The sequence below is a fragment of the Mollisia scopiformis genome (assembly GCF_001500285.1).
Source record: "Mollisia scopiformis unplaced genomic scaffold LY89scaffold_2, whole genome shotgun sequence".
Lineage (NCBI taxonomy): Eukaryota > Fungi > Ascomycota > Leotiomycetes > Helotiales > Mollisiaceae > Mollisia > Mollisia scopiformis.
In genome coordinates, this window is record NW_017263582.1 from 762,372 (window position 1) to 775,404 (window position 13,033).

At 47.6% G+C, this 13,033-nt stretch overlaps 3 protein-coding genes across 3 annotated transcripts; all 3 read left to right on the plus strand.

Annotated features, from left to right (window-relative positions):
• The first annotated feature begins 191 nt into the window (after nt 1-191).
• On the plus strand, nt 192-2,889 carry LY89DRAFT_170996 (DUF1793-domain-containing protein). Its single transcript, XM_018205570.1, has 2 exons — nt 192-1,046; nt 1,094-2,889. Exons 1-2 carry the CDS (start codon nt 401-403, stop codon nt 2,752-2,754), a joined length of 2,307 nt encoding a protein of 768 aa, XP_018077562.1. The 5' UTR covers nt 192-400; the 3' UTR covers nt 2,755-2,889.
• A 1,803-nt stretch (nt 2,890-4,692) lies between these two features.
• LY89DRAFT_727977 (uncharacterized protein) lies at nt 4,693-9,647 on the plus strand (the record flags this gene model as incomplete). The annotated part of the gene is made up of 23 exons (XM_018219218.1): nt 4,693-4,753; nt 5,280-5,472; nt 5,552-6,525; nt 6,591-6,697; nt 6,744-6,773; nt 6,825-6,902; nt 6,953-7,234; nt 7,289-7,306; nt 7,354-7,434; nt 7,486-7,510; nt 7,572-7,629; nt 7,679-7,709; nt 7,760-7,809; nt 7,876-8,088; nt 8,136-8,175; nt 8,224-8,296; nt 8,345-8,550; nt 8,598-8,948; nt 9,000-9,136; nt 9,187-9,210; nt 9,260-9,363; nt 9,431-9,511; nt 9,562-9,647. The coding sequence occupies 23 exons, from the start codon at nt 4,693-4,695 to the stop codon at nt 9,645-9,647; spliced, it is 3,303 nt and encodes a 1,100-aa protein (XP_018077563.1).
• Nucleotides 9,648-10,862: 1,215 nt separating this feature from the next.
• On the plus strand, nt 10,863-12,988 carry LY89DRAFT_663668 (amidase signature enzyme; the record flags this gene model as incomplete). Its single annotated transcript, XM_018212720.1, has 8 exons — nt 10,863-11,302; nt 11,365-11,756; nt 11,802-11,901; nt 11,931-12,171; nt 12,299-12,453; nt 12,518-12,622; nt 12,682-12,770; nt 12,831-12,988. 8 exons carry the CDS (start codon nt 10,863-10,865, stop codon nt 12,986-12,988), a joined length of 1,680 nt encoding a protein of 559 aa, XP_018077564.1.
• Between the last annotated feature and the right edge of the window lie 45 nt (nt 12,989-13,033).

Sequence of the window (13,033 nt, forward strand, 5' to 3'; positions counted from 1 at the left end):
TGTTTCGAAAAAGACAGCGCACGTGTGCATGTTGGACGTTCGAATCAGCGTTCGAACTATTGGATGGAACACTGCAAAAACCCACTGCAAAATACCCAGATGTGCCCCGCTGGTCCAGCTTTCTCATCGCTTCACTCTTCTGGCTTCAGGGGTCACTTCTAGGGTGTTCAGCTCTACCGGTCCAGCCTGCGTTAGGCCTGTCATCCGCTGCAATGCGCTGTGTGAAAAAAGGGTCCAGAGCGTCTAGCACTGGTGACACTCCAGACCCAACTTCGTATATCACATATATCGCTCATTGATTTGATTTTAAGACTTCATCGGGCTGGTTTCGATGGTTTCTACACGTTCTTGTCGTTCTTGATACAGTTTTCTCCTTTCGTTCAATTTTCAGGTTGCAGAGATGGGAATTAAGGGTCTACAGAATGTATGGGGGAAGAAGGGAGATGCGGACGTGGCGATTACGCCAGCCGTCGAAAGAGCTGACGACCACCTTGAAGCGCCAACCGGATTGGAACAAAGCAAGCAGTCTTCTCTCAAGGCGAGATACTCACGCTTCAAAGTAATCTTTTTCGAATCCAAAGCTGTGCGAATATCCTGTATTGTACTTTTCGTTGCTCTGTTGGCGCTTTTGGTCGTAGTTTTGGCATATACACAGACTCGGCGGCGGCGGCCTATCACGACTCATCCCAGTACTGCATTTGTTCATACTCCAATTCAGCCTGCTTCGTATCCTTTGGCAGTACGATCTCCGTATCTTTCAACATGGATTCCAGGAGGCTTGGTCGCGAATCTCCCATATGCCTCTCCTCAATTCTGGACTGGTGCGACACTGGGATGGAGTATTATGGCACGAGTGGACAACATCACTTACAGTCTGATGGGAGTTCCTCAGCCTGCCAATGGGACTTTAGCTGCTAAAGTACTGAAGGGAGAATTCACATCGACACATACTTACTTTACATTGGATGCGGGAGGATCGAATTTGACCTTGGATTTTTTATCGCCGGTGTCTCCATCAAATTATCTTCGACAATCATTACCCTTCAGTGAGTATTCCAAATTATTTAGAAGATGGTGTTGCTAATGTCGCCAGGCTATCTGACGATTACGGCCTCAAGTACGAATGGAAGCACTGTCCAATTGTACACAGAACTCGACGATTCATGGACTGGTCAGGACGCCGACACAACATGGAACTTCACTAGCACCACAAACACCTCGATGTTCTCGATGTCCGCTGTCGGTACCGCCACCTACTCACAACAAAACCAACAAGCACTTTGGGGAGATGTGATCCTTGCTTCGAGACCGTCAAACTCTTCCACACTGAGCATTCAGGCAGGAGGCCGTGCGGCAGTCCGCCAAGCCTTCGCAAGCTCTGGGAGCTTGACTGGAACAACGCCAGACTGGACAGCCAATGGAGTCATCGGAATGGCTCACGATCTTGGTAACGTTCAAGGAGATGAAGCTGTGACATTTGCCGTGGGATACGTTAGAGAGGATGCCATCAACTATCTTGGAAGGCCATACACGGGATACTATCGAGCAACATATCCGAACACAATTGACGCTGCCTCATACTTCTTAAACGACCTTTCAGCTGCCGAAGAAGAGTCTTTACGACTTGACTCCGATGTCGTGAGCAAGTCAACAGCCACAGCAGGCTCCAATTACTCGGACATTGTCTCCCTGTCAATGAGGCAAGCTTACGGTGGAATTGACCTCGTAATCCCCGCCAATACAACCAATACCAGTCAAGTCCTCGCATTCATCAAAGAAATCTCCAGCGACGGTAATGTCAACACCCTCGACGTGATCTTTCCCGCATTTCCCATCTACTGGGCCATGGATCCAGAATGGATTCGGCTTCTTCTCGACCCAATTCTCCAGTACCTTGCTACAGGAGCCTGGAAACGAGCCTGGGTAATTCACGACATTGGTTCCAACTACCCAAACGCAACTGGCCACGACAATCAAGACGCTGAGCAGATGCCTGTAGAAGAAACCGGGAACCTTATGATGCTGGCCTACGCTTACGTCCTCGCAAGCAACAACACAGCCTGGGCAGACCAATACATGACTCTCTTCCAAACCTACGCCGACTACCTAGTTTCCCACAGCCTCAACATCTCTCTTCAGCTCTCAACCAACGATGCCGCTGGCCCATTGGTGAACGAAACCAACCTCGCCGTAAAAGGCGCTCTTGGGCTAAAAGCATTCGGCCTTTTGTCAGGAATGAGCAATTATTCCTCACTAGGCGATGCGCATGCGAATCTTCTCTACACTCAAGGTCTCGCAACTGACGCCGCCAAAACACATTTCGCACTAACCTACCCATCCGCTCCATCCACCTGGAAAGTAACCTTCAACCTCTACCCCGACGTCCTCCTCAACCTCTCCACCTTCCCCACCGCCGCCTACAAAATGGAAGATACCTTCTACCCCACCATCCGCGCTTCCGGTGGCGTAGCCCTTGACGACCGTCAATGGTGGGCGAAATCCGACTGGAACATCTGGGCAGCAGGGACCGCTTCCGCGTCGGGAAGCAACACGACTCGAGACATGATGGTGAATGATATCTGGGCGTTTGCTAGTAATGGGATGAATTCAGCGCCGTTCTCGGATCGTTGGGTTGTCAGGGCTGCGGGGGCGCCGCGTCCCGTTGGGAGGGAGTTTGGGTTGAGGGCTAGGCCTACTGTTGGGGGACATTTTGCGCTTTTGGCATTGAAGGGGATGAGGTATTTGAATTGGTGATGTGCCTCCGTTCGTAGTGGTGATCTTGTACTTGACAAAAGCGGTTTGGCGCTCTGGAGTTTTGGGAGTATTGATTTCGTGGGAAATAGAGGACGGTGAAAAGACGGCAGAGTAGAATATATGGGCCTACGAATTATGTATAGCTAGGTAGTACCGTAGAGCTCATCCAAGAGTATTCACAAGAACATACCTTATATGGCAAAATATTCTTCAGAGAACACGCATTTTTCTCCAATGTCGCATTGCCGTGATCACAAGCTGTACAAAAAGGAAGACCTTCCACAAGCCTGGCAACAATCAGTAACGCTACGCCGGAATCAACACACCTCCTTCTCCTTCACATACTCCAAATCGCATACCATCATCCACGTCCTCTCAATGGTGCAGCATTCAGGAGCGAAGGCTAAAGCATGACTAAGCAGCCGAGGCATCGACCCGAGGAAGGCGCGCGTCGTGATTTTGACATCGTTTTTCGAGCAGAGCCAGGCTTGCAACTTCTCTGTTGCGAGGCATGGGATGAGAAGTAGAGGGAGAGAGAAGGTACGGATTAAGGGTTGTGGGTTAGTTGATGATACATTTGGAGTGCAGCAAGTGCTGATGGTTGTGTGCTAGGTGTGTTGATGCGTGGCATCGGTGCGAAATCCCGGGAAAAAGATGGTGAATGGTTGGGATGTGGCGTCTTTGAGTTGAGTAAAGAGGAAACTTTGCTCGGAAAGTGTTTGGTTGATTGCGAGTCGGCGTGGGAGTTGCGATTGAGAGATGCTCTTGGAGTGAGAAGGTAGGTTGTGGTGGTCATGGGTAGAAGTTTCTGCCCAGATTGCATGATGGCGCGTTAGATTGCGTTTGTTAGAGTTATGCTTTTTGATGTGTTGCTTTCTTCTTAGTGTGCTGTTACGCTCACTTGCTGCCTGTTGTTCAGCCATGTTACCTTGAGCAACTCAAAGTCATGGGGGTGTAGCTGCAATGCTTTGGCTCTTGTCTAGCATGTCTGTTGCTTCCTGCTGTAGGAAACATCCAAAAAGAGTCGGAAGCGTCACTCAAATTTTATGATAGGGAGATTTTCTTCTGCAGAAGTGTCCACTTTTCGCTTCGCTGTTGATGTTAGCTCCTGAATGTTGCGTCGACTTTGAGAAATCATGTGAGTATGATGTATAATCATATCAGCGGTGCATATGCTGCAGTTAAGTAACAAATATTGAGGATCCTTGCATTCGTTTGGATAGACTATCTTCAGCCTCATCCCAGAGACGGTGTTGGCAGGCGAGCCTCGTCTCAAGATTTAGGGGTAGTCTCGCTTAACTTGCATCAAAGGAGAGACAATATGCATTGGGTAACGAGGTCGTCGGTTACAAAGTAGCTTTCTCGGCTTTTTGGCCTTGAGAGGCGGCTCTTCTTATCAAGTTTCGGTCTAGATTCTCAGCACTCCAGCTTTGCTCAGATAACTCAATCTTCCTAACCACCATTGACGGAACGAGGCTCTGGAAAGGACAAGGCTTCCTAAATCGAACCACTCGCTTGCTACTTAAGAGCCGTCGAGGCCGATATCTGCTAAGCCTTAGCGCCGATCTGCTTGCCTCCTCTCTCCCTTCTCCTCGTCTTCTGCCTCAACGTCTTCTTTCCTCAACTTCTTCAAACCCGCAACCTTTTGTCTTCAACCTCCAAAGTCTTACCACTCTTCAACCTGTTACCAGTTCCTCTCTTGCTTCGATCTATTGACTACCCTTTGAGCTATAACTCAGTTCTTTGCAACTGGAGTTGAATTACTACCTCAACCTCGAAGCTCCATCACAACCTCCTCGCCGATTCGCCTTCACAAGCCACCCTACCTCTTTCGATCTCTCACCCAAACCTCCAGTCTTCATATCCGTACCTGTTCCCTTCAACCCCGGATTGATATGCTCAGCAAGACTCTCAACAACAATATCTAAACCCAGCAATATGGACTTCGATCATCCTCCAGACCCAGGATCTTCCTTCTCAGGAGGCGCTGAGGATCAAGGTACGTCAACAAACCTTCTTTGCGTCTTCTTTTCAAGCTCCAATCCCCTCAGCAATATCTCACCTTTGTCATCTTGCTGTTCTCCAAGTTTTCTTGAAATTTTCGTCTTCAGATGTTACTTGTGCTTTCTTTGGAGGGGTCAGCTCTCGAGCGGAGCCTGCACCATCGACTCATCATGCAATTTTGCTCAAATGCCCCTGAATTCCTTTCCCTAGGCTCAATGGATCTTTGTGTTATCTGTCATAAGCTATTTTTTGAGTTGTTGGACTATGATACTGTCTATGCTCTCATTGAAGCCTCTGAGTCTTTGCAGTCTCGTCATCTTCTGAATCGTCTGCTTAACCACACTCGGAGCCTTCTGGATTTCTCTGAAAAGAGACTCCACGCCAAGTTGGCTGTTTCCTGTCCTCGGGTGGAACATTTTACTGGTTGCGTGAGCTATGCTCGGCACCGCTATTGTAGCATTTCTGGCACACTGTTTCGTTGTGATACTCGTTTAGAAGATCATGCTAACATCAACGAGCAGGATTCGACGACACTATGGACGTTGATAGCCCATCTAGAATCGCCAAGACTACATCATCACGATCTCCTCACGACGTTGCTGAGGATTCGAACCTCATCAAAGAAGAGGCTGCTGATGGTTCTGTCTCGATGCAGGAATCAGATACGACAGCAGACTCGGAGCAGAACGCTCCTGCCTTGATTCCAGAAGCATCGTCCATAGCCATGAGCGAGTTTCTTCGGGCAAAGCAAAAGATGCTAACACCCTCCTCCCTCCGAACCCGCCCAGTCCAGACATACTCCCGTGCCATCAACCGAAGCTCCGGACGAAGCAGAATGTCGGACAGGCGAGACATCTTTAATGCATGAGAATGATGTCAAGCAGGAGGTGAAGACCGAGGATGAGCCAGAGTTATCACCACCGAAGAATCACGCCAATAACAAGGATAAGGCCCCAGAGGATAACAGCCGTGTGCAGTCTGTGGATTTGACTGGTGACACTGATAGTGAAGCAGAAATTGATCTCACTGGACAGGATTCAGACGAGGATGATGACTTTGAGTTTATATCCTCTCGAGCTCTATCGCCCGGAAAACCAGAGGGCTCATCAATGCAAGCCGAAGACGTGGAGATGCAAGATGGACTGGAATCAGATGATCAGAGAGCCCCCTTTGTCTCTGGTGATGAGAACGAAAACGGGAGTGGTGGAGATAGTGATGGACTTTTTGTGGCTGGAGAAGACCCCGCCGATGACAATGGCGCTGGTCCTTCTCGATCGAAATTCAAGGAGCCCAAGAAAAAGCAGAGTCGGAGAGGGCCAGCAAAGATGCCCAGTGATTATCATGAGAGACAGCACGATGATGCACGCAAGAATGGACGAACAAAGACCGTTTGGCCAAGAGTTGGCGAGCATATGCGCAGTGGGGTAAAGAAGAATACCAACCGAAAATCATCCAACAAGCAAGCAAGAGGCACGGATGTGCAACAACTGCTCCTAGCTCAATACGCCACTCACGATTTCGCTCCACAGAATGAGGAGGAAGATGTTGATGGCGACGAATTAGATGACCTCGACCCCTCACTGGCCTCAATCCTAAAAACAACAAAAAAGGATCGCTTTACCCAATTGCTGGCGAATTCTGCAGATATTGATTTGCGTAGAACTAAAGCCACGATCAAGGACCTCAAAGAGTTGTGCAAGAGCTTCGGATTGGGAAGAATGAAAGCTGTTGGTAAGAGACACTGGCAGCTGAAGGGCATGACGGCTGGTGAGTATTTGATTCCTTCTTGAGTTTAGTTTTCCTAGATGCTAGAGACTGATCAATTCGTGAAGTTATTCCCCATCATCAAATGATGGGGGCTGCTTGGATGGCCAAGCAAGAATTATCTCGTAATGGCCCTCGTGGTGGGTTGTTGGCTGATACTATGGCAAGTTATAATGTGATGGGGTGTCTTAACCATGTCAACCTGCTAATAGATCTCTCAGGGATTGGGAAAGACTGTGCAAATCATCACGGTGTGTAACTGAGTTCATGATGAGAGGCATCAAAGCTTATTTATTTTCTAGCTTTGTGTTGCAAATCCTCCACCACCTAGTACCCCTTCTGAGCAGAGACAGATACTTATCATCGTGCCGCCAGGTATTGTCAGTATTCCCTCGCCACGCACATTTCCCGTACACTGACACAACAGCAGCTCGAGCAATGGGAAAATGAGATTGAAAACATGGCTGGCGATGTCTTCAAGCGCGTGATGATCTACAAATCGAGCGACAAAATCAAGGCAGTCTATATCGACGATTCTGACATTATATTAACATCATATGCGCAAGTCTTCAAGAGTTGTCCTTTTCCTGACCGAAAATCTCTGGCTTGGTTGAGGAAACAGAATCGGCATGATGAAGCCAATGGCTTACCCGAATGGATCGAATCGCACATCCAGGAAGGCGGGTTACTACATAATCGTTATTGGTATCGGGTGAGCTAAAATCTTGACTCGTTGAATTCTAAATGCTGACCTGTTCGTTTCTAGATTGTTGTTGATGAGTTTGTATGTTCACCTGAGCTGCAAAGAACCTGCGTCATTAACAGAATTAGCATATTGCCAAGAACCATGCAAGCAAGATCAGTCTGGCTCTTAATGCGCTAAAGGGGAAATATCGATGGGCAGTGACCGGAGTATGTTATTGATGCCCTCACATTTCTCACACCATTGGCTGACTGGCGTAGACACCCATTTGGAATCGCTTAGAGGGTATGTTATGTTGGGCTGCTGTTTCTCCTAAAACTTGAGATTGTGACAATGTATCATGCAGAACTTTTCCCGTATTTCCGGTTCCTTAAGGATGACTCCGTCACCGAGGACTACGAGACGTAAGTTGACACAGTCCCGTTAATGTTCTCGAAAACTAACACTAGTCAGATTTAAGAACAAATACTGCGACCCCAAAAACGTAAGTGCTCACTAAATCTTTAAATTAGAACCTTGATACATGTATAACAGAAACCCGGAATCAAGAAGCTTGCCAAGAAAGTGGAGAGAATTTCATTACGGTGAGTACTCACGCCCGCTGGTAGGAAATAGTCCCTGCGTTACAAGATTGACATCTGGTACTTCAGGCGCACAATGTTCGACAGAATTCTTGGGAGACGAATTCTCAAACTTCCTAGGGCCACGGTGGAAACCATCGGGGTCAAGTTTACCGCTCAAGAACGTATCCTCTACCGTGATGTCGAAGAACGCTTTCGAGAATTGATCAATGAGAGTTTGCCCGAGCTTGATGAGCGTCGCAACTTGACATTTCTAGTCTCTCAACTTACTCGAATACGACAGTAAGTCATACCAACTCACCTTTTTATGGGCTGACTAACAGTAGTAGACTTGTCACTCATCCTGCTCTCATCGACCGAGAAATCAAGGTTTGGGGCTTCATCCCTTCTTCGTAGCCATGGTTCACACGTCTCTAGGCTATATTTACGTTGGAAGAATTAAAAAAGCTCATGAAGAAATTTGCTGAAGTTGGTCACGAGTTGGCTGATCGTTAGTATTACAGCAATCTCACGATATCAATCATTGACTTGGCGACAGGTGCAAAAGGGTGGATCAAGGAGAAAGCCCTTGAGCCACGACCAACGGCTGAGGAACTCGCAGCTGAGAAAAATGTCCTAGTGTGTGAGGTCTGCAGAGATATTCCCGAGGATCCTCATATCATCGACAAGAAGAATTGCAAACACCTGTTCTGCGAAACTTGCATCTGGGGTGCTGTGCAGGTGCAAATTGGCGGAGGAGCTGAGGTATTTCCTGATATTACAATTTCCAACTTGTTACTGACAAGTCGAAGGGACCTTCATGTCCGGAATGCGAAGGGCCATTCCAAGAAACCGATATCAAGGCCGTACCAGACCAAAAGAGATTCAAAAAGCATGTCAAGGTAATGACCAAGACGCTAAAGGGCAGAGATTCTTCAGGCTTCATTCCAGCATCACTCGAGACGAAGTGGTTGGAAGACCATGACGCGGGGAAAGTCTCCTTCCTTCCCAGCGCCAAGTTGACTGCTGTTGTCGAAAAGACCAAGGAATGGTTGCGAGCAGCTCCTGATGACAAGATCATCATATTCGCACAATTTCGAATGGCCCAAGCCATCATTGGCCGTGAACTTGGCAAGCTTGGTGTTGGCTTCCTCTATTATTCGGTACGTCTTCGTGCTCCCAAGTTCTACGAAACCTCTCCTTACTAAACATAGGGTGATATGGACTTGAAGCAACGCAATAAAGCAGTTAAGGAAATGAAGGAAAACCCCAATCTCAAGGTGTTGGTTGCGGGCTTGAAATGTGGAGGCCAAGGCCTGAACCTTACCTTCGCAAATCGTATCATCAGCGTGTAAGTATATTAGCTTATGTTGTCACAAAATTTTAACAATACTTATCCAGGGATTTGTGGTGGAACTCAGCTATGTAAGTGTTCTTGATCCGGATACTTTCGAGCCTTATTAACAACAAGCAGTGAAGCACAAGCTTTTGGTCGTGCTTATCGCATGGGTCAATTGAAGGAGACGCACTTCGTTAGATTTGTGATTCGTGGCTCAGTCGATGGCAGATTGCGCAAATGTAAGCAAAAATGAACCATTAATATTGAAGATTGGAACTGATTATTGAATAGTGTAAGAGAAGAAAGATAAATTGATCGCAGAAGGACTCAATGAGCAAGATCTGTCGCCTGAACAAGCCCTTGGTCTTTTCGGTCGGGTGGTCAAGGGTGAGCTTCTCCATATCTATGGTAAAATCAAGATGCTAATAACTCACCAGATGCTGATGGCCATGTCATTCGTGTTGAAGCTGACTACGAGGACGACGATGAAAATGACGCCATGGGAGGCTTGGGCGGTACTTGAGATTTTTCTGCTCGAGAAACTTCATCAATGGCGACCATCAATATCTAGTCCTCAGTAAGTTGACTACATTCTCGCAAAGTACTTGCTCCAGGACTTGCGATCACTAACATCTTATAGTTCCCCGGAAACCCTGCAATATATTCTCATTCGATGTCTCAGAGAGTATACAAACAATTTAGACTCGCCATAGCCAATCTTGTTGCTAGCCATGCTCAATGCATGGTTTGGCCTCTCTCAAGGTTGCTGAGGTCATGTCTGGCGATGTCTCAACCCATCATCTATCTCGCCACAGCTTCTATTGCCATTCATAAGAACAACAGAACAATGAGCGAATTCGACACAGCTCCACCCCAAAAATGTCGTCTGTCTAACACAGCACCCCCAAAATTTCATTGCCGACACATCAGAATCTCGAGGAAGAAGCCGAAAACAAAATTTCAGCGAGGACGGGAGTTCCGAGATATCACTTTCCTTAGATAGACAATTCATAAACATTGATAGAAATTTTGCGTGCTTTTGCAGTGACTGATAATCCGTGAGTTCTGGGCGAGCGGTGTTCGAGGTGGAGCGAGGTTTTGAATGTTTCTGAGAGGAGGTTGTGAAAGATGGAGGTTTCTCGCTTAACAACGAGTATGTCTTGATGATATTTTGAAAGTTTAGGATCTGATGACGGCTTGAAGAAGATTCTGGTCAAAGAATGTCCTTGGGACTTTCTTGGCGAGCTGCGAGAAGGACCAGTTTCGAGGTTGGGAAGTTTGACTTCTGATTCTTGGGGAGCAAGGCATGCCGAGCTGACTAATGTCTCGTTTAGGAGTAGCCTCCGTGACCCCACTAAGTTGCACCTCTGTTATTCTCTCTTTCCCATGCTGGACTAAGACTAAAAAGAGAGAGAGAGAGTTCAAGCACATGCTCTTATTTGCAATTTTTCCATCTGAGTTTAATTGCATCCATCTTTGGTTCTCGGTCAAATTGCAGCACTGAGAAAGATCACGAGCCTCGAGAATAGCAGTTCGGGGCTTCGCAGGTGAGGAGAGACTTTTATCGTTCTTTGCCCGAGACCAAAACCTGTATCTGTATGACTCTCACATCGGACCAAGGCTCTACCTTCTTCCCAAATCAAGAAATTTAGCTAGTCACGTGGTTGACCTTCTGAGCAGCGCGAAGTACTCACTCCTGTGACGGAACAGACACCACAAGGAACCAAGAATCCTTAAGATGGATGATGATTTGATTGAACTAGGAGGGACGAAGTACATCGCCGGCACAACTCCCGTGGGAGCACTATCCTATTCTACAAACTTCCAATCCGAGGAATCTCCAACCAGAATTCCGATCACCATCATCAATGCCGTGTCCGACGAAGCTTCATTTGGTCCATGGATCAAGAGCAGACTCGAAGAGCTCAACGTGATGGACGACGCCATCAGTGCCCCCTTCACCGAACATGTTATAATCAAAACCTTCGGGAATGAGCCGGAATATTTCACGATGGAGGCAGTCTTCGATGGTTACTGGCTAGACTCTTCTGACGAAATTCCTTGTGATGGTCCCTATTTTCTGGAGGGTCGGACCTTGTATAAAGCGTACAGGCTTTACGAGGATGAGTATAATGCTTTTGTCTGTGGTGTTGTGCAATCTGAGAAAGAACCTTTCAGGTGAGTGGACGCAAGGTGGAATGTGCCATGAGCTCAAATACACACAGCTTCAAGATTTTCAGAGACAAGAAGTACATACCCGTCCCGTCCAGATGCTATTCCCAAGTTCTCAATGAGCAGAAACCACTCTCTGGCAAGCGCATAGCTGTCAAAGACATCTACGACCTACGAGGGCTTCCGACTTCGGCAGGATGTAAAGCTTATGGCGCACATCATGGACCCTCCAAGGACACAGCTGAATGTATCAAAGTCCTGCTAGACCAAGGCGCTGTCATTGTAGCGAAAGCAAAAACTGTGCAGTTCGCTTCTGGAATGGCGTCCGCAGACTGGACTGCTGATAAATGTCCCACGAATCCTCGAGGCGATGGACAACTTGACACAGGTTGTAGTAGTGCTGGGAGCGCGGCGGCGATTGCGGGGTACGAATGGTTGGATACTACTATTGGGTCGGATAGTGAGTAATGTGTTCATGGTAGGTGGTTGATGGCTGATCTTTTAGGTCTTGGTAGTATGACTGGACCTGCAGCCGCTTGTGGAGTGTTTGGATTGCGACCCAGTCTTGGCACCCTCTCCAACGTTGGTGCCGTGCCTGTATCTGAGTGAGTATCTTCCGTGGAATTTTGGTTAGGAGACTCATCATGGCAGTCACCTGGACACGCCTGGCCATTTTAGCCGTTCGATCACAGAGCTTTCGCAAATGGGAAGCGCTTGGCTCAGGCCTCTGGAGATTACCTGTGTCAATCGTCAAGAAACCAGTCACTATCCTCGTGCCTCGAGAAAGTCAAGTCTCCTACAACGATACCAATATATCTGCTTGGAAGGACTTCTTACAGGATCTCGAAGCGTATTGCGGTGTTTCACAAACTTCCGTCAGTATCGAAGAGTTGTGGCGGGACGATGCAAAACGGCCGTCTGAGTCTGCTTCGTTGAACGAGTATCTATAAAATGTGAAGAGTTCCATAGTCTTTTGTGTTGCTTGTGCTAACACCAAGCTAGACTGTAGCTCACATTCAACTCCACGACTGCTGGAAGAATGCATCCCAATTTCTCGAGGCATATTCTGAAGACGCATTTGGAAAGCTGGAAATCGATCCATTGATCCGATACAAATGGTATGCTCTAGCTTTCCCGCTGAAGGCTCCAAAGCTGATGTGAGTTCAGGGACCTCGGTCGTAAAGTAACAGAAGCAGAGTATGAAGCTGCTCTTGAAAGCAGAAAAGTCTTTCGCAGCTTCCTAGAACGGAAAATTTTCACGGAAAGAACCATTATGGTGCTTCCAGGTGGTGCTCCAGACGTCCGATTTCGAGATGAGAAGACTTCGTACGTATTTAAGTTACCATTCATACATGATGCGAATAACTGACTAATCGCCTCTGAAGAGAAGATCAGTACAACATGTGGCAAGGCTTTGGCCTTCAGAACACAACATACTCCGTTCTGGGCGGTCTTCCTGCTGTGAATATCCCAGGTGAGTCTGTGCAGTACATTCACTTGAAGTATTGTGTCTGACTCTAGGAAGTTGGTCAAGGTCCTTATCATTCCAAGCTCTCTGGTGATGTGGCACAACAACCAGTCAGCGTCATGGTGCTGGGCTCTCGCGGATCGGATATTTGGTTGATACAACATCTTGAAAAAGCACTGCGCGAAGATAGACGGCATGTCCACGTCGGGTCTGATACGTTCTGACCTCTTTAATGTTGGTGGACCCTGGCCAGACTGCGATGCGCTGGC